Source organism: Oncorhynchus gorbuscha, linkage group LG11 (genome assembly GCF_021184085.1).
Source record: "Oncorhynchus gorbuscha isolate QuinsamMale2020 ecotype Even-year linkage group LG11, OgorEven_v1.0, whole genome shotgun sequence".
NCBI lineage: Eukaryota > Metazoa > Chordata > Actinopteri > Salmoniformes > Salmonidae > Oncorhynchus > Oncorhynchus gorbuscha.
The window spans coordinates 15,614,002-15,635,531 of record NC_060183.1 but is presented as its reverse complement, the minus strand read 5'-3'; the positions used below and the strand labels follow the sequence as shown (position 1 = coordinate 15,635,531).

Here is a 21,530-nt window from a genome sequence, read left to right as displayed (position 1 = left end):
ATGTAACCTATGTTTTTGGAGAGATCATTGAGATACAACCATAAGTTATTGTAACCTATGTGTTTTAGGAGAGATCATTGAGATACAACCATAAGTTATTGTAACCTATGTGTTTTTGGAGAGATCATTGAGATACAACCATAAGTTATTGTAACCTATGTGTTTTTGGAGAGATCATTGAGATACAACCATAAGTTATTGTAACCTATGTGTTTTAGGAGAGATCATTGAGATACAACCATAAGTTATTGTAACCTATGTGTTTTAGGTAGTCAATGATTAATGTGACTCTTCACTCTCTTCACTTTCAGTTCATTTAAGCACTTGATTGGGGGCCTCGAGGATGTCTCAAACAAAGGCTATGAGGATGCAGGGGCCAAAGCCAAGTAAGTATCTCACTCTTCACATACAGTTCCCTACATGCATCCGATGTCCAAAATTGTGCATCGTCTACATACAGGGCATCATTAGCGTCACACATATTCCCGTTTCCTTATACACCCACACATACATATACACTAGATACTGTATACATATATACATGTAACTAACACCCCTCAAGCACACCTCATTACAACAATACCCTTCAGCCCCAAACACACACCTCATTAACACTAAACTCCCCTAGCCATTGCAAAACCAGATGAGGTTGTAGTCCGATGCTTGGAGTTAATTAGTCTTGTTTCATCTGTCTTGCCGTTCCTCTGACCTCTTCCTGGATATAATTATCTCTGCTGCACCGGCTTTCCATAAAGAAAAACTTCATCCAGCCCAACGACTTTAGTTACATGTGAATCCTACCCCAGTCCCTGCTACAATTGTTGAGCTCTGGAGTTTAGAATGCTTTCTTGATTTCCTGATTGGTGGGGAAATGAGGAATATGAGGAATCCAACCGATAATAGGTGATTCAGTTATAGTGGTCTTGTCTTCAGCTTGTCATTTTAATTAGAGAAGACACATTGGGTTTGTATTTCGCTGAACTTAGAACATATTGTAGTTGGTTAGTAAGCAGGCTAACGATACATGCTGCTCTTGAAAACTGATTTGTGTCACGGGCACATATTGTTCTCATAACAGAGTTTGGAAACATTCCGCTCTCCTGTTTTTGCTGCTGAAGTATGTCAAGCAACAAACTGCATGTTCTTTGAGATAATATTAACCATTGTTTTCATCAACTCAAAGCAGATAGGTATTGAACAACTCCTATGTTAAATGGCGTGCAATTAAATCCCATGTTTGTCATTGACGTGGGTAATAACTGTCTGTATGAGGGTGCTCACTCACAAACGTACAGCCCAGATAACACATCATGGTGACAGAGTAGTCGGTCGTCTGGTCAGTCGTCTGGCCCCAAGAGCCATGGGAAGCCCATCTGTCCCTAGAGCCATGGGGAGCCCATCTGTCCCTAGAGCCATGGGGAGCCCATCTGTCCCTAGAGCCATGGGGAGCCCATCTGTCCCTAGAGCCATGGGGAGCCCATCTGTCCATAGAGCCATGAGGAGCCAATCTGTCCCTAGAGCCATGGGGAGCCAATCTGTCCCTAGAGCCATGGGACATCTGTCCATGAGCCATGAGCCCACCTGAGCCATCCTGTCCCTCGAGCCATGAGAGCCCATCTGTCCCTAAGATCCATGGACATCTGTCCCTAGCATAGAGCATCTGTCCCTAGCCTAGAGCCATGAAGAGGACATCTGTCCCTAGCCTAGAGCCATGAAGAGGACATCTGTCCCTAGAGCCGTGAGGAGCCCATCTGTCACTAGCCATATATGCAGCGGTGTCCTCCATTGTCAGGGGGCCTGGTGTGTGTGTCTCAGATAGCATTTCATTTGGCTGTATTTTATGTTGGTGTACTACAGTCCCTATGTATGTATTATTCCCATGCCTTCTTCTGCATAACATAGAGACGTGACTCACTATGATGGGTACAATGAATTTGCATTGTGAAGCTCTTTCAATACTACTTTATATCATTTGAAAATTATGCAAGTACCCCCTCTAGTGGTCAGTGATCCTTAGTACAGGAGCTGATTAATTGACTTCAAAGCCAGCTGTTCACAGTCACAAATGGCCAAGTCCTAAATTGAGATACATTATTATTGGTAATGAAACAGGCCGTAGACCTGTGTGCTCACCCCTCAAGATACTTTTGTGGTTCCTCCATCATCTCTAACAACAAGTGGGGGGGTTGGATGAACACCGGAAATAAGGTCTGTGGTAAACACAGGTTTAGGTCTTATAGGTCTTATAGGTTTTGTTCTATGAGATAATCTTCATCAGATTACATTAATTCTGGTGAATTTTTAAGCATTTACAGTGCCTTCGGAAAGTATTCAGACCCTCTTGAATTTTTCCACATTTTGTTACGTTACAGCCTTATTCTAAAATGTATTAAATTGTGCTTCTCCCCTTATCACTCTACACACAATACCCCATAATAACAAATAAAAAACGTAATTTTTTATACATTTTTGCTAATTGATATTTTTAAAAATCACATTTATATAAGTATTCAGACCCTTTACTCAGTACTTTGTTCAAGCACCTTAGGCAGCAATTACAGCCTCGAGTATTCTTGGGTATGACGCTACAAGCTTGGGACACCTGTATTTGGGGAGTTTTTCAGACTCTTTTCTGCAGATCCTCTTAAGCTCTGTCAGGTTGCTGCACAGATGTTCGATCGGCTTCAAGTCCGGGCTCTGGCTAGGCCACTCAAGGACATTCAGAGACTTGCCCCGAAGCCACTCCTGCATTGTCTTGGCTGTGTGTTTAGGGTCATTGTCCTGTTGGAAGGTGAACCTTCGCCCCAGTCTGAGGTTCTGAGCGCTCTGGAGCAGGTTTTCATCAAGGATCTCTCTGTACTTTGCTCCGTTCATCTTTGCCTCGATCCTGACTAGTCTCCCAGTCCCTGCCGCTGAATAACATCCCCACAGCATGATATTGCCACTACCATGCTTCACCATGGGGATGGAGACAGGTTTCCTCCAGAATGTGACGCTTGGCATTCGGGCCAAAAAGAGTTTAATCTTGGCTTCATCAGACCAGGGAATCTGGTTTCTCATGGTCTGAGAGTCTTTAGGTGCCTTTTGGCAAACTCCAAGCGGGCTGTCATGTACCTTTTACTGAAGAGTGACTTGCGCCTGGCCATTCTACCATAAAGGCCTGATTGGTGGAATGCTGCAAAGATGGTTGTCCTTCTGGAAAGTTATCCCATCTCCACAGAGGAACTCTGGAGCTCTGCCACCATTGGGTTCTTGTTCACCTCCTTGACATAGACCCTTCTCCCCCGATTGCTCAATTTGGCCAGCAGCCAGCTCTATGAAGAGTCTTGGTGGTTCCAAACGTCTTTCATTTACGAAGGATGGAGGCCACTGTGTTCTTGGGGACCTTCAATGCTGCAAAAATGTTTTGGTACCCTTCCCCAGATCTGTGCCTTGACACAATCCTGTCTTGGAGCTCTACGGACAATTCCTTCGACCTCATTGCTTGGATTTTGCTCTGACATGGACTGTCTACTGTGGGACTTTATATAGACAGGCTTGTGCCTTTCCAAATCATGTCCAATCAATTGAATTTACCACCGGTGGACTCTCAAGGATGATCAATGGAAACAGGATGTACCTGAGCTTAATTTTGAGTCTCATAGCAAAGGGTCTGAATACTTATTGTAAATAAGGTATTTCTGGTTTTTGTTTAAAATAATTGTGCAAAAATGTCTAAAAACTTGTTTGCACTTTGTCATTATTGAGTGTTGTGTGTAGATTGATGAGTAAATTGTTTTATTGAATCCATTTTAGAATAAGGCTGTAACATGAAAAAATGTGGGAAAAGTAAAGGGGTTTTAATACTTTCCGAATGCACTGTATGTAATCATGTACATAAAACACAGAAAGGCCACATAAAGGCCACTGGTATTATCTTATAGAACAAAACGTATCAGATCTCATAAGCCTTTGTTTACCACAGACCTTATTTTCAGCGTTTATCCCAAAACCCCATTCTTTCCCCATTCATTTTCCCCTATAGGAATGGATGAACGAACCAGAGGTAAGTCATTTCCTGATTTTTAGGACTACAAGCTGGCGAGCTCTATAGAGACAGACAGGACTCTCATAGCTTCATCAGTCATGGGATGGAGTATAGAGAACACATCATTTTAGTATGCGGTTGGGTCAATTAAATATACAGCTCCCACAATAAGGTGTCTGCAATGACTAAGTAAACAGACCAGACTCCATTTGTGTCCATGGAGTCTAATAACATTCATTAGTTAGTAAGATACCTGTAGGCCTAGTTGTTAAAATGGGCTTTGTGGTGTTTCTGGGAAAACAAACTCTATTTTAGGTTTTCTGATCTACACATGAAAAATAAGCATTATCTGAAAGGAAATACAAACAGGAAAGGAAATCTATAATTGTCACTCTTTTTGGAAATAAAGTTATGATTTATTTCCACAAATATATCCAATTTGCAGTGGTGCTAGCTAGTATTTCCCGTGTTGAATTAGCCCAATTCTTAATTCTTAATAATTCCCCATTTCTCCTACTCACAAATCCCACAAATCAGCCAGGCTAGACCATCTGGATCCTTTCTTTCTAAAATGATCTGCCGAAATTGTTGCAACCCCTATTACTAGCCTGTTCAAACACTCTCTTTCGTGTCGTCTGAGATTCCCAAAGATTGGAAAGCAGCTGCAGTCATCCCCCTCTTCAAAGGGGGACACACTCTTGACCCAAACTGCTACAGACCTATATCTATCCTACCCTGCCTTTCTAAGGTCTTCGAAAGCCAAGTCAACACACAGATCTGTTATGCAGGTGAATGAGGACCCAAAAGCGACTTGGCGAAAACAGAGTCTTTATTCCAGTTAAAGGAAATAGCAATACTCCTAGACAAATCGGAGCGGTAATAAAGCATAAAAAACAATTCCACTCGTAATCACGAGAACTGACTGGAGACTCGATAATAAACTGCAGGTTGCCTCGGGAAGGCACTTGACCGTAGCAGACTCAGACACCTGCTCACCACGCAGCATCTGAGGGAAACACGACACGACAGGGCGATACAAAGACACAGCACGGTGAACAATATACAAGGATCCGACAGGGCAGAAACGGAAAACAAGGGGAGAAATAGGGACTCTAATCAGGGGAAAAGATAGGGAACAGGTGTGGGAAGACTAAATGATTGATTAGGGGAATAGGAACAGCTGGGAGCAGGAACGGAACGATAGAGAGAAGAGAGAGAGGGAGGGAGAGAGAAAAAGGGGAACGAACCTAAAAAGACCAGCAGGGGGAAAACGAACAGAAGGAAAAGCAAAATGTCAAGACAATATAAGACAAAACATGACAAGATCACCGACCATTTTGAATCCCACCGTACCTTCTCTGCTATGAATCTGGTTTCAGAGCTGGTCATGGGTGTACCTCAGACACGCTCAAGGTTCTAAACGATATCTTTATCGCCATCGATAAGAGACATTACTGTGCAGCCGTATTCATTGACCTGGCCAAGGCTTTCGACTCTGTAAATCACCACATCCTCATCGGCAGACTCAACAGCCTTGGTTTCTCAAATGATTGCCTCGCCTGGTTCACCAAATACTTCTCCAACAGAGTTCAGTGTTCTAAATCCGAGGGCCTGTTGTCCGGTCCTCTGGCAGTCTCTATGGGGGTGCCACAAGGTTAAATTCTTGGGCCGATTCTCTTCTCTGTATATATTAATGATGTCGCTCTTGCTGCTGGTGAGTCTCTGATTCACCTCTACGCAGACGACACCATTCTGTGTACTTCTGGCCCTTCTTTGGACACTGTGTTAATTAAAAACCCTGGCTTGTCCCTGGCTTTCTCCCATCAATCAACCCGTTGATCAGGGTCCCAAGCCTTCTGCTGGCTCTGTGTCCCTGGCTTTCTCCCATCAATCAACCTGTTGATCAGGGTCCCAAGCCTTCTACTGGCTCTGTGTCCCTGGCTTTCTCCCATCAATCAACCCGTTGATCAGGGTCCCAAGCCTTCTGCTGGCTCTGTGTCCCTGGCTTTCTCCCATCAATCAACCTGTTGATCAGGGTCCCAAGCCTTCTACTGGCTCTGTGTCCCTGGCTTTCACTCTCTCTCTCTTGACCCTTAGCCAGAAGGGCCTGCTCTATGCAGAGGGCAGGTTGCGTCCACCACCATAAAGGTCTCGCACGCCAAAGGTGACACCACACGGTGGCGGGGGGGTCTAGAAAATCTTGCGGGGTTCAGGCTGGTATACTCTGCCCCCCTACCTCCCTCCTCTGTGTCCCTAAGGTTCCCTATGTTCCTATGTTCCCTGGCTGTAACCTCCCCGGGCTCTCCTTTTTCTGCCTCCCCAGGTGGAACAGGTTCTATATTTGTAAACATTAGAGGGTGGGAGTGCTCCGGGACAGCTGTTTCAACTCGGTTCCTCTAAAGTACTGGAGGCCGGTGAGGGGAGGATATAATAATTTCTGCAATGGAGTGAATGGAATGGTATCAAACACATGGAAACGTGTTTGATACCATTCTATTTACTTCGTTGCAGCATTACTATAAGCCCATCCTCCCAGATTAAGGTGTCACCAGCCACCTGTGTTCTAAACACGTATTGGTTTTCTGAGGCGATTCAGTAGTAGGGGTATAAACAGCTTCTATATGTGGCAACAGGGAAGCCCGGCCAGAAGCACTGACCTTGCGGTTTTCACGTGTGTGATAGAGAGCTCTTGAACTCAATTCAGTCTCCCTGTTTTGTTGTAGAGGTGTTTTCTACTGTCTCTTAATGTTTCTGGTTTTCTGAGGCGATTCAGTGGTAGGGGTATAAACAGCTTCTATATGTGGCAACAGGGAAGCCCGGCCAGAAGCGCTGAACTTATTTCATAATCACATTATTTAAGAGAGAGGTACTTAAAAATTGCACTGTTGGTTAGGGACTGTAAGTAAACATTTCACTGTAGGGTCTACACCTGTTGTATTCGGTGCACGTGACGAATAAACGTTGATTTGATTTTTTCTTCATAAAGTCACATTTCAAATTCTTGATCAAGTCATTGACATTATCTGTAATGCTATTGGTAAATCAAGGGAGCATGTTACCTGTTGAAAGAATCTTGAAAGAATCTTGAAAGACACTTATGAAAGAGGAGTTTATTTTTGTATTTGACCTTTAGTCCCAGCCTAGGCAATGTCTCTTTGTGCCAGTGCAGTGGAGTCATGTGGTAAAATCCTGACATGAGATATTATGGGTAACTCAGACTTGAATGTAACCCCTGTTTTTGTGGACATGAGTTATGTGAGGCGATCCCTCCCATAGATCACGATCCTTGCTGTCTGGGATCCTTGGTACGTCCCAACCCTATTTAAAGTTTAAAAATAGTTAAGGTAAGGGTTAAAGCTACAGTCTTAGGAAAAAGGGTTTTTCAGCTGTGCCCATAGGCTGTGCCCCTCTGTGGAAAGTGTTCTACATGGAACCCAAAAGGGCTCTACCTAGAACCAAAAGAGTTCTACCTGGAACCAAAAAGGATTCTTTAAAGGGTTCTCCTATGGGGCTGGCCAAAGAACCCTTTTTTGGAACCCTTTTTTCATCAGAGTGTAACCTTAACCCTTACCTTAACCATTTTCCACTTTAGATAGCACCTTTTTTCCTCAGAGTGTAACCTTAACCCTTACCTTAACCATTTTCCACTTTAGATAGCACCTTTTTTCCTCAGTGTAACCTTAACCCTTACCTTAACCATTTTCCACTTTAGATAGCACCTTTTTTCCTCAGTGTAACCTTAACCCTTACCTTAACCATTTTCCACTTTAGATAGCACCTTTTTCCTCAGAGTGTAACCTTAACCCTTACCTTAACCATTTTCCACTTTAGATAGCACCTTTTTTCCTCAGAACCTTAACCCTTACCTTAACCATTTTCCACTTTAGATAGCACCTAAACCTAACCCTTACCTTAACCATTTTCCACTTTAGATAGCACCTTTTTCCTCAGAGTGTGACCTTAACCCTTACCTTAACCATTTTCCACTTTACAGAGCACCTTTTTTCCCTAAGAGTGTAGCGTTAGGGTTAGGTAAAGGTTAAGCTTAGGGTAGATCACCAGGTGCCATATGCCATTGCAGGGAAAAAGCTGAGATCGGTGGCAGCTCAGCGCTGTAGTAGAGCATTTCTGTTTGATTGTTAGACCTAGTGCTTGGCTCTGAGAATGGAGTCAGGAACCAGGAACATCCCAAATACAAGGCCATGACATTTACGGCAACACGATCACAACACAGCTGCACAAATATGGAGCTGTATAGCAGCTGTACTAGTGTATTCAACCAACAGTTCAATAGAAGTTTAATAGAAAATCGGGCAGTAGCTAAATTCAATTCAAGCTAAAATTACGAGTACATGGTGGGAGTCAAATAGTTTGAGATCATCAAAGGCTGCACGATTGATCAACACATGCATTACTTACAATACAAGATACAAGGTAGCCTGAATTAACGAAACACAATGTGACAAGGATAACACTGTGTTGAACTGACCCAGGCTTGAGTTGTCAGGTCCGCAGATCAAGGGGGCGTAATCGGGTCAAAATGCTGCATTGTACGTTCACACCTGGCAGCTGGTTTCAATAAGGATGTTTTTTTTGTCGTCTCTGCCCATGTGGTCGCTCTATTGTGAACCATGTGGGGGTCAAACCCCTATGGGTCGGTCTTAGTTGTGCATTGACCCCTGAGGTAAGCGGCCTCATCCAGCCACAGGTTCGGACTTAGCGTATATTTTGACAGCTGCCACGGCAGCAATAGTGTAGTGAACATGTCAGAATGGAGGAATGCGACTGTTGTGTTGTGATCACACTTTTCAGCAGCAGGTCAGGTATTTTGAGGGGCAAGGGGGCAGTAGCCTAGATACATTGAATTGGATAGGAAAAAATAAAAAATAAAAATAAAAAACAAGTATTCATGTCTCATAACAGGACATTGTGTGGCTTTAGTATCCATATGATGAAATGTTGTGGTTTGAAGACATGTCTTTTCTAGCACCCGGAAAGGATTGTAGTCTATATGGCGTTGTGTAAAGGGTTGTCTTAGATCAGGAGGCTTCAAGTGCCCCATAAGGGCAGTGAAAAAATATCCATATGGTTTGAGAGTCTAGAATTCAATCTTGTGTCTATGTTCACCATCTTGATTTAAGAGAAGATCACTGTTAACCTAAACCTCGTCACAGCTTTATCAAAGTCATGGGCTACCCTGGGACAGCAGAATGTGACTGACTGACGACGTTGTGGAGATTCACCACACCGCTGAGGCCCCTCTCAGTCCTGTCCACCGAAGACATCACTCAGCATAGCTTCTGTCAGCAGCCCACCAATTACATCATGTGACACCCCACCCGTAACCTTTTACCACTTAAGGCCTCGAGAGAGTTGAGTGGCGGAATGGACTCCACAACAAGTCAGGTGGCCACATTTGGGGGGGGGGGTAAAAAAATGTTACTATATAAACAGAAAAGAAAAACCCTAGGATTCACACAGATTTGAAATACGACACATTCTATTAGAACTATAAAAATACAATTTGCATGAGTTGAGCATTTAATTAGACATTGACTAGATATTTGGTCCTGTAAAAGTTTGAAATTATTGGGTGGCCTTCGGTAAGGCCTTTATACCGTCTACACAGCCTCAGTTGAGAGTCGACCTATAAGCCCTGAACCTATTGTTCGGCATAAAGACTAGTGTTTCAATAGTGGGTCACCATTCCGATGAGCGGTCAGCCCATGTGCGTTTGGTTGACATTGGCCTCAGTAACGGCTTACGTCTGGCAAGGCACCCAACCCGTGTTGAGATGCAAGACTTTTTCCATTTCTGATTCCAATAGCTCATAAAAAGCTAAGTGGCACTTGTTGTGTGAAGACTGAGGGCCAACTCAGGTTGATGTGTTGGTGTGTGGATGGTGTGATTCATCCCTCGATGCAGCCCCCTCCCAGGCCCCCATCATGTTCCTCTCTTATTGGCTGGTGTCAGGTTCTACACACTGCCAGGGAGTGTGAAGATGTCATCACTTTCCTAGAAGCTTGTCACAGAAGTGGCTAGTAGCCAGTAACCACTCCACTCTTCCCCTGTCTCTTGGGACTCACTTACCACCAGCATCATGTGATACAGTGGGTGTGTGTTGAGGTTATACTACTAAAATGACATGGGTCCTCCCTGTTTTGATCACTTCAAACTCACATTGAAGATGGGAGATAATTCCCAGCATAAAATGGGACAATTGAAGCCGGCACTTAGTCACATTCCCAACAGATCCAGGGGATCACTCAGGAGCTCAAATGTCTGTTCACTGCAGGGAAACAACCTGATAGCCCCTGTTCACAGGATATTTTCAGGCCTTCTTCCAGGCATGTATATCTGGTACATTTTCCATACAACCACACAAGATTATTATACAATATTAGGAAAAAGGATTACCAAAGGGTTATTTGGCTATCCCCATAGGAGTTCCAGGTAGAACCATTTGGGTTCCATGTTCCCTCTGTGGAAAGGGTTCTACATGGAACCCAAAAGGATTTTACCTGGAACCAAACGGGTTCTACCTGGAACCAAATAGGGTTATTCAAAGGGAACTCCTATGTGAACAGCCAAAGAACCATTTTAGGTTCTAGATAGCACCTTTTTTTACCAAGAGTGAAGGAGTGAATAATTGATTATTCACTCATTCACCAATTAGCTGAATTGAAGACCATCCTTCATGATTGTCATTAACAACCAAGTTGGTTCAAACTAATCGGGAAATCAGGAAAATGTCTCTCTCCACATCAGATCAGTGAGGGACCAAATCCTGTCCATAGTGGTTTTCTATGGAGATGTGATCAGCAGCTGAAGTTTATTAGTGAGGTGTAAGGCCTTGCAGATGATGGAGGCTCAGTTTGGCAGCAGGGAAAGGTGTGAGAGCCTTGGTAACTGGGTGAACCTCAAGCAATGTCCACGTGCTAAAAATACCAGTGGGATCAGCCAGGCAGTATTAGTAGTCACTGGTACTTGGAGCTGAGAACATTTGGCTTTTTGTTTTGGCATGGACACACACCTTAGTCGCTCGCTGTCCTGCAGTCTGGTTTCAAGGCTTTAGTCTCTTCTTAACTTGTGGTCTAAGAAGGTGTACTGTAACGTCCGTTGCCCGTCTGCAGAGCACACGTTTTTTCAGTGTTGGATTCAACTTTCTTGGATTTAACTTTTAGAGGGATACCTCTACCAGAAGTCTATGTCTGTCTATTTCCTTTGTTTTGTTTGCAATACTCCTGGTTGTTACTTCAAAGTACGGATGTCTACCTTGAAGGTTGTAATTGTTGGACTCTGAAATCAACACCCAGAGGACTGAGGAAGCCTAGACAGACTGAGATACATGCAGACAGAATCTGAAGACCTGGCCAATACACCAATCTTCCACATACAGATAAAGCTATATTCGAACCCTCGAAATGTGAACTGGAAATGGCACCTTAACTCCACTTTCGAGAAAGAACTCATACAGATGCTGTGTAGAACGTGTTTGTGAAGCAACATAACATCTTTGTCCTGCAAGGCAGATCATTTCTTTCTATTGACCATATCGTTGACTTTTGTCAGAGGGGTCCAATTGATTGTTTTTCAGTACTTTACTTGGTCAGACCAAAGTGAGGACAAGATGCGTGAGTTGATGATACCTTTCCCAGTGCGGAAAGAGAGGGAGCGCCAGAACAGTCTCCCGGCTCCATCCCCGCCACTGTCATTCCCAATCACCTCCTACTCCATCAAGACTTCTAAGAAGTTTCCCTTTTTCCACTTCAAAAAATTCAGATACGAAGCGGAGAACGCCTTCTTCTGTAACCTGAAGCTGGTGGACTTCAACATCATTGACACGTTGGGGGTCGGAGGTTTCGGACGAGTGGAGCTGGTAGGATGTTTAAATAAAGTATGTATTGTCTATAATGTATCTCTCTCTCTCTGTCTCTCTCTCTCCCTCCCTTTCTCTCTTTGTACGCTGTTACACTTCCAATGTCTTGTCCTACAGTGTCAACTGGGTAGACTGAATAGACACGGTTGCTCATCGATGATAATGTTACTTTTTCCATGATGGTAAAACTGCTAGGATGTTCTTAAGGGTAAACACGATTACTGCCAATGATTTAATTTCAAGGGAACGTCATTCGGTGCAGACACCTTTTTGAATCTATCGAAGGCCTGATTTGTGGAGCTCTACATTTCCAAACCGTGCCAGAGGCACATGTCTTATTTCATTTTAAACCATTGGCAGGAAATAAAGAGGGAAGTTTGAATGTAATTGAGTGACATCAGATAGCATAGGAAAGACCAGTGGGTCTTCTTGTTCTATCATGGAGCAGTCTCAGCCAGCTCAGGTCCAGAATGTCTATTCAAAGTAACTTTCCACTATAAGGGCAGAAGAGGTAATGGAGCCCTGCCTTGTGACCCATGCAGGATGGCATTTATTGGGATGACTCATGTACTGGAGGCAGCTCTGCAGGGTAGTCTCTAGCTGGCACAGCCACAAAGTCATAAATTCTGATTTTAAACCCAACTCTAACCTTAACCTTAACTACAGGGTTAACCTTATGCCTAACTCTAACCTTAAATTAAGACCAAAAAGCTAATTGTATTTTTATGCATTTTTACGATTCCGACAATTTTGACTTTGCAGCTTGCGCATTAGTGGAAATAGCTCAGCTCTGCCTCCAGAACAAGAATCATCCCAATAAACGCCAACCTGCATGACCCACAGTGTCACATAGCAAATTAGTTCTCAGAAACATTCCAACTTCAGCCTGCTTGAATATGTATTATAGGCATAATATATTTGTGATGTTTACTAACACCAAATGTGGGCCAAGACATCAATTATGTCTAGTTATAACATTGATTGGCTTATAATTAAGCAATAAGCCCCGAGGAGGTGTGGTATATGGCCAATATACCATGGCTGTCAGACAATCAGCAATCAGGGCTCGAACCACCCAGTTTATAATTACACACAAAAAATCCACACAATTTATATTTTGAATGAATATTAATATATTTTGAATGAAATGCAGAATCATTATTTGTCAGTAAAAAATGTAAATAAACTTAAACAGCTGACACAGCCACAGTAATAAAATCTGATTTTAAACCATACACATGAAAGCATGTAAACAGACAGAGAAAAGTTGAGAGGGAGAGATCAGGTGAGCGCTAGCATGGCACAATGTGGACCAGCGGGGTCTCTGAGAGTTAAGGCAAAGGAAAAGCCCAGCTTTTCCTAAAGAGGAATCCCCTGCCCTATTTTAGGCAATGTGGCAACCTCAGTAAAATCAAGTGGCCTTTCTCCTGCCCCCAGGCATCGTGTTCACTGCCCTGGGATTGAATGACAGCCCGGGTATTGAATGATTCCGGACATGTAGGTGCTCCCTGAGATACGCAATGTGAAGAATGTCTGTTCCCGGTTAAACTATTTCCAAGTGGTCAGGCGTCACGAATAGACCCATGACGCATCTGCTATTACTGGGCCCCTATAGGACAAGTGTTAAAATGGCTGAACTAAGACTTGCTCTTCACAGCCAGTACTTGTTTACAACGCAGATGTTGTTCAATTTGCTTTTAGTGGTCGTTGACCTTGAGATGCTCAATTACCTTGCATCGCCTGTGTCCTTCTACAGGTGCAGCTCAAAAGTGACGAGATCAAAACGTTTGCGATGAAGATCCTGAAGAAGAGGCACATCGTGGACACGCGGCAACAGGAGCACATCCGCTCCGAGAAGCAGATCATGCAGGAGGCCCACTCGGACTTCATTGTCAGGTCACTATAGATACAGTCAGATACTAGCTAGATGTAGAGAGGTTGCGCAATCTCAGCCAGGTATCTCTCCTGGTATCTTTACCCATAGACTGCTTCATTATCAGTGGTGGAAAAAGTACTCAATTGTTATACTTGAGTAAAAGTAAAGATACCTTAATAGAAAATTACTCAAGCAAAAGTGAAAGTCACCCTGTAAAATACTACTTGAGTAAAAGTATAAAAGTATTTGGTTTTAAATATACTTAATTGTCAAAAGTAAATGGAATTGTTAAAATGTGCTTACGTATCAAAAGTAAAAGTATAAATAGTTTCAAATTCCTGATATTAAGCAAACCAGATGGCCCAATTTTAGATGTTTTTTTGTTGTTGGGCACACTCCAACCCTCAGACATAATATACAAACTAAGAATTTGTGTTTAGTAAGTCCGCCAGATCAGAGGCAGTAGGGATGAGCATGGATGTTCTCTTGATACGTGTGTGAATTGGACCATTTTCCTGTCCTGCTAAGCATTCAAAATGTAATGAGTACTTTTGAGAGTCAGGGAAAATGTATGTAATAAAAAGTACATGCAGTGAAGTAAAAGTTGCCAAAAATATAAATAGTAAAGTACAGATACCCCCCCCCCAATACTTAAGTAGTACTTTAAAGTATGTTACTTAGTACTTTACACCATTGTTCATTATCCTCAAGAAAAGGATGACATTTACAGTTTACACGTTTTTTTTTACATATTCTTTGCGTTTCAGGCTATATAGGACATTCAAAGATGCCAAGTATCTCTACATGTTGATGGAGGCGTGCCTTGGGGGAGAGCTCTGGACCATACTTAGGGACAGGTATGGGAAATAAAACTCAACCAACTCACTTTCAAATGACACCATGTCGCCTTGCTTTCCTCTGGCGCCATCACTTTAATATGTATGAACGCTGTTTTCATCATTGCAGAGGTTCATTTGAAGACTCGACCACACGGTTCTACACGGCCTGCGTGGTGGAGGCCTTCGCTTACCTGCATTCCAAAGGGATCATCTACCGAGATCTCAAACCCGAGAACCTCATCCTGGATCACAGAGGCTATGCCAAGCTGGTGAGTGGACAGAGCCACAAAGTCCTGAAGACACCTCCCACACCTGCAGTATAAGAATATGGCTCAAGAGCCAAAGGACCTGCTGGAAAGGGTGTCCATTCAATGGATGTCATTGGCTCTTCTGTCTTTTCACAGGTGGACTTTGGCTTTGCCAAGAAGATTGGGTTTGGGAAGAAGACATGGACTTTCTGCGGGACCCCGGAGTACGTGGCACCCGAGATCATCCTGAACAAGGGGCATGACATCTCCGCTGACTACTGGTCGTTGGGGATCCTCATGTACGAACTCCTGACTGGAAGGTAAGGAGGACGATTGTGGATATGGCTGTCCATAGGTTTTCTTATTGTATATCTTCTATAGAATAAGTGCCTGGGATCAGAAGGAATGCCTGCACTGTCTCCAATACCTGTGACCACCTATTTGTTTTTAAATGAATGCCCCTGCTTCTTCTTCAGCCCGCCATTTTCAGGGCCAGATCCAATGAAGACATATAATATTATCCTGAGAGGAATCGACATGATTGAATTTCCAAAGAAGATCACCAAAAATGCTGCCAATTTGATAAAGAAACTATGCAGGGACAATCCTTCGGAAAGACTTGGAAACTTGAAAAATGGAGTCAAAGATATCCAAAAGCACAAGTAAGTCAAGTAAGCTAATGGCCATGATTTGCACTGCAGACCAAAAAAACAACAGCTAAGTTTTTTTTCTGTTTGAATCTCAGATGGTTTGAAGGCTTTAACTGGGAGGGGTTGAGGAAAGGAACCCTGACTCCTCCAATCATCCCTGATGTAAGTCAAAATATGCATCATTTTTAAAATAGCAGGCCAGTGTAGGCTTAATTTTCAATATTATAGTTTGACATGCCATTAATCCAGCCCCTCCCCCTCTTCTCCATCAGGTCTCGTCGTCAACTGACACAAGCAACTTTGACAGTTTCCCAGAGGACAACGATGACCCTCCTCCAGATGACATGTCTGGCTGGGACACAGATTTTTAAATCCATGTGTAGTAGCCTCTCTGGCCACTCCCCCTTTCCTGGGGAAGCCCTTCAAGGGTTTGGCTGCAGAGCACAGATAGACAGACAGACAGTTGATGATGCTGTGAACCGACAGTGACAGTGAAGGGGGCAGTCCTACCGCTCTGGGTCACCGAGATGCCTTCACCGATGTTGCTCCACTCTCCTCTGAGGTGACATTGGGACTAATGGTCTAGCTGACAGAAGTCCCCTTCAGTCTCCCAACATCACCATCAACCATGGATCGCCTCATGGAGAGTTTTTTTTGTTGTCACATATTTGTATATTTAGGTTTATGTTGTGGCTGTTAGCACTTACCAGTGTTTTCAGTGATTACTTGTGATACTGAGTCGAGTGAGACTGAGAGGGAGATTGCAGCTGTCTGTTGTAGCTTCTTCAGGACCACGATTCCAACAGGGGAGTTGACACTCTTCTAAACGCTTGTCATCAACAATCTAAATGTTATTTTTTACAAGTTCCTTTGTAACATATTACACTTACGATGACAGCACATAAAGATTATATATTGTATATAATGCGTACTGTATTCCATTCGAAAACGCACACAAGCATATACACAATTGAACACGTGTAATTACACCGTTTATAGCAAAGTTGTTGGATTGATAAAACTATTTTGCCAAATTGAGTTGCAAGGACATATTTGACTTTCAGTGTATTACCATTTAGTTATTTATTAAGTAAAGGGATGATCGAGCCATCGAGTGGAGCAACAGCCAAGACCATTGTTTGCCACTAGAGGGCAATTTACTACTGATACAAAAACAGGCTTATACCAGAGGGACACAGGAGGTGATGTCAAACACTGGGAATTTTGGGCGATAGCAAGTGGACTTTGATACATGGCAAAATACAGTCAGTCTGTCATATAGAGATTATTCTACAATTCACACGATTCATTTCCCATCAACATGGACCTTTACAATATGATCATTTCTAAATGACTGACAAGATGACTGCCCTTCTACATAATTTCAAATGTTTATACTGACTTTCAAAACACTATGAATATTATTTATTGTAGGACCAGAAGAAAATATTTCTGTACATAAATATGTAGTGCTGATATTTTTGTGATATGTATATGAGTAGGATATACTTATGAAAATCATTATTTAATTTGAATATTTGTGTTTGAATGTTTTGTCAAGTGAAATATCGTGACATATTTCCTCAAACTTGAATTATCTTTTCATGTTATCGCCATCATCCACTGAATGACTGTGAAGTCGCTCACCCCAGTACTGAGCATCATTACATGGCTTTTTGGCATTATTGAAAGTGCCTTAACTCGATGGCATCCAAAATATATCTTCAATATTTGTTTTAATGCTGCATGACAAGGTCAGACAACTTAAACTGTCGTCGTTATTTGGCTCGTTGCTTTTTTATAGTCCAGCTATTTGTATGCCTTTTTTTCTTACAATAAAATGTTACTTTCAATCAATATGAATGGAGATGCTGCTTTTTTAAATTTGGTGAAGCTGTTGTCTGGCTACTCCCTGATCTTTACTGGTCTTTTGTACTGGGCCTATAACTACAAGGCAGCGCATTTGAGCGAATTACATGATAAGTAAACTGTTATTACTTCGTCTGATGGTCACTCTTTCTCACCACGGGAGGGAGCTTTCTGAACACCTGACCCTCCGGGCGATAGATAGCCGTATTATCTTGCTAAACTAGGAAGTGAATTGTCTGGCGCTTTATTATTTCAATCCAACATAAACTGATTGTATGTTTATTTAACACTTTAGGGAGGGTCTATTGTAGGATGAATGGATTAGGCCGCAACCAGGCATTTCCAAACAGGATTACCTGGCATCCAACCAAATGAATTGGCTGAGTACAATGTCTGGTAAAACCCGCTAAAAGCCGAGCAAACGGACTGTTTGTAAAAACGCCATGGCTGCTGTAGTCTGATTAAGGCATGGGGGTTCAGGGCTGTTTGATCTGTCCTCATCAAAGGGGCCTTTACACAAGCTTCATTTTACACCACTGTAGGCTTTGGATGTACAATTAAAACAAAGCCTACAGACCAAAGAATTGGGATGAAGGCGGCCAATTCACGTTTAATGAAGTGTATAGCCTAACTAACCTCTGTCAACAACATCAAAGCCCTTTATTAGGAAGGCTTTCCCAAAGTATTTGGCAGACGTGCACTTTGAAACTGTTAAATCGTATTTTGTTCCTGCATACTTCTCTCAAGGAGCTGGTTCAGTTATTTAGGCTATGGTTCAAATTGGGAAAATATTTTAATCACTTTAAAATAGAACTGTTATTTTTTTTGTATTTTATTCAGTCATGATGCAATTCCCTATAGTCTTCTAAAGATTTTATTTATTTTCCACTTTTTAAACTTCTCAAATGAGATGTTTTGGGTTTGTATTTCTATTTTGTAGGCTAACCTTTTTTTAATATACCGTTTTCTAAGCCACTATTCCTGATTTAAGACCCGACATGTTTTTCCAACCAGACAGACTGTCTTTCATAACCTGATATTAAGCAACAGTTAGAATTCTCTCTATAATTATTACAATAATTATTGATTTAAAACTTTTGATTGTCAAATAGCTGTCATAGACCTATAGGTTAGCAGGGCTATGCCTCTACTTTCTCAGTATTGTTGGAATTGGCACAACAGACTACATCAACACAAGAGGTGCTTTAGAGGTTAGGCTTTATCTTTATCTGAGGGGAAGGGAATAGTTGTGTGTCTAATTGTTTTACAGGCTACAGATTAAGGTTCAGAGAGACCGATGTGAATTCCTTATCGCGGGGTGCTAATCATCAACTCATATTTTTTAAGCAGTTAGCCTGAATGGTAATTTATTCGGTAAACTTTTCACTCTGAGATTTGCATATTTCTCTTTGATCCTCGCCGCCTTGTTTAATCAAGTGCATTTCAAAGTTCTCTCCTTACAATTACCGATCACATGCTGTTCATAATGGGGAGAAAATGTCTTGAATAATCACCCAATGCGTCGTCTGTGGTCAACGAAAGCAACTATAGTTATAAAGTTCTAACTGATTTATAAACAGTAGTCTAGGTTTACAACGAAAAACGATGTACCATACACCCGGTTAGTATTTTCATCCTATCGAAATATTTGACTAGAAGTACAAGTGGCACCTTTGTGGGATAAAAGAGGCTGCACATTTCTCAATAAATGTTGATAAACTGCCAAAAATGATGAGTAAAATGTAGGCCTATCCTATTCCATCGTTTATACATTTTCGCTGCGTCTTGGTGATATGCCTATTTATATTATCTCGCTTCAAATGCTGGTAACGTGTCCAAGAAAAGAATGTGTCGGTGTCTGTTTGATGTCATCTCGCGAAGAGTCATTGATAATTGGACACAAACATTGCGAGACGTTTTGGATTAGGATTCCCGGCCAATGGGTGGGTAGCTTTACTTGCTGTGGGATGCGTCATGAGCTCGAACCCTTTGAAATGTCATCCACTCCTTTGTTACACATAGCTGGGGGCGGGAACGCAAACAACTCCACATGTATAAATCGCACATCAGGAATCATCGGATTACAGAGGAAGCCCTACTCCGCTTTACCAGTGCGCTCCTACCTGCCCTCGGTCTATATAGGCTACTATTGCTTATTGAAATTGGAACCATTTCGCCACAAAATAACCATTTCTACAATGACAATTATCCTGCCATTCGTTTTTTCCGCTGCCTTTTACATGATGGTCGGATACTTTCATTCTGCATGCGCTGGATCAGTGTTTCTCAACTCAAATGCCATCAAGAACATACCTGGAGTGGCGGGTCCGAGTCACCCGGTCAGCGCAAGCCCTGGCGAATTTACTTTTGACAGCGGGACCCAAAACCTGGCAATTGATACCGTACAGGTAAACTCAGCATCCCATAAATCATAAGACTGGGCAATTTTATATTGATCAAAGTAGCCTATCCATTGTGTTTAATTTGGAGGTTTTAAAATGGACCGTAGTTTCCCTCATAGTTACATTGAGCAGTTTTACCATCAGCAATATACATAGTCTACTATTTAAATTGGCAAGTATTCTAAAAAGTTGAATTCATAAAATGAATGATCTGACTTTCTTCTTTCAGTCTTTGAGTTGCTCTGCGGATGAGGAGTGCGGTGACCATGGTTTCTGCTTGGAGTCCCGAGGTGCCTGTCTCCCATGCAAGAAGCGCAGGAAGCGCTGTATCCGGGACGCTGTGTGCTGCCCTGGCAACCAGTGCAGTAATGGTGATTTGCAGACAAGTCCCAACACGTTCATGTTAAATTACACAATCTAATATGTTTTATCGTGCATTTAGAATATGTAGTCTAATGCCATTCCTCACTGCTTTGATCTTTTGAAGAGAAGTGTAGTTAAATTTGAGTAATTCTACACACTTTTTTGAAGGAGCTAGTGTAATTTCAAGCACATCATCTCATGTTTGATCTTCTTGTTTTCTTCCTAGGCCTGTGTTTGCCCAGCAATCCTGAGATCGTTCAGCACATCGGAATGCCAATCTTCAATACACACGAGGAGAACTCTACAGTGGAACTGCACTCCAAGTTGCCCACACAAGATCTTTCACAAACCCCAAAAGGTATGTAACGAATCAGCTATGGAATTCACTATTGAAAATGGACTCAGGGCGATCTACGTCTTGTTATAAACAAAGCCTACAATATACTCATGTAACTTATTTGTTCAGGTCTGGAAGGTGAGAACTGCCTGAGGTCTTCGGATTGCACAGAGGGACTTTGCTGTGCGCGCCATTTCTGGTCCAAGATCTGCAAGCCAGTGGTGCAAGAAGGTCAGGTCTGCACCAAACACCAAAGGAAAGGCACACACGGTTTGGAGATATTTCAACGGTGTGACTGTGGAGGCGGCTTGTCCTGCAGAACACAGAGAGGGGAGCACAACAGCAAGGCATCTCGAAGTCTGCACACTTGCCAAAGACATTGAATCAACGAACTGTCAGCAGCAATCCACGGATTTCCGTAGCTTTTCGGAAACTCTAAAACTAAAGGACGGGTCTGATTTCCGACAGGCGAAGTGGAGAGGAAGGAGTTTTCTATTGGGACTGTTTTTGTGTGGTTTTTCAGATTTTGTTCTTCAAAAATGACAAGAGTAGTTGTGATTGTTTCTCTATGGAACTTGAGCTAGGATTATTACAGTAAATTACTGTATTGTACATAACATATAGATAGATGATGGCACTTAATTATTTTTAGTCACAACTATTCGAAGAAGGTGCTCTATTCACATGTATCAACTCTGATTTATACGAGTTTATATAGATTCTGATATAAATGTCTATATTTTTTATTTGAAATAAAGAGTGTGACGATATTTAACCGTCTTAGGAAATAATTTGCACATCACTGCATGTAATAATTCACTTGTTTAGAGAACTACCAAGGTAAAGGGGAAATGAATTGATGCCGTCAAAGGAGTCATATTGGCTGTTCAATTAGTCCGACCAATTCCAAACATGACCTATTCATTTCAAGGTTATAACTATTGATGTACTCTGCTTCAGTTCTAAAACATCCTGACCGGTTGCATCACCGCCTGGTGTGGCAACTGCTCGGCATCTGACTGTAAGGCGCTACAGAGGGT

General features: G+C 42.4%; 2 protein-coding genes across 3 annotated transcripts in view; both read left to right on the top strand.

Moving 5' to 3' along the window:
* The window catches only part of LOC124048150 (cGMP-dependent protein kinase 1), a 78,728-nt gene extending 61,352 nt beyond the window's left edge, over positions 1 to 17,376 (top strand). The window contains exons 6-14 of one of the 2 annotated variants that reach the window (XM_046368630.1): positions 312 to 386; positions 11,810 to 11,906; positions 13,663 to 13,802; positions 14,550 to 14,639; positions 14,749 to 14,890; positions 15,026 to 15,189; positions 15,346 to 15,531; positions 15,615 to 15,681; positions 15,792 to 17,376. In XM_046368630.1, the coding sequence (XP_046224586.1) occupies positions 312 to 386; positions 11,810 to 11,906; positions 13,663 to 13,802; positions 14,550 to 14,639; positions 14,749 to 14,890; positions 15,026 to 15,189; positions 15,346 to 15,531; positions 15,615 to 15,681; positions 15,792 to 15,890 (1,060 nt within the window). In that variant the 3' untranslated portion in view covers positions 15,891 to 17,376. Of the gene's footprint in view, positions 1 to 311; positions 387 to 11,809; positions 11,925 to 13,662; positions 13,803 to 14,549; positions 14,640 to 14,748; positions 14,891 to 15,025; positions 15,190 to 15,345; positions 15,532 to 15,614; positions 15,682 to 15,791 lie in introns of both variants that reach the window. The other variant, XM_046368629.1, reaches the window with a different exon arrangement.
* A 2,085-nt stretch (positions 17,377 to 19,461) lies between these two features.
* On the top strand, positions 19,462 to 21,260 carry LOC124047562 (dickkopf-related protein 1-like). Its single transcript, XM_046367874.1, has 4 exons — positions 19,462 to 19,796; positions 20,020 to 20,161; positions 20,380 to 20,511; positions 20,620 to 21,260. Exons 1-4 carry the CDS (start codon positions 19,587 to 19,589, stop codon positions 20,871 to 20,873), a joined length of 738 nt encoding a protein of 245 aa, XP_046223830.1. The 5' UTR covers positions 19,462 to 19,586; the 3' UTR covers positions 20,874 to 21,260.
* Positions 21,261 to 21,530: the final 270 nt, after the last annotated feature.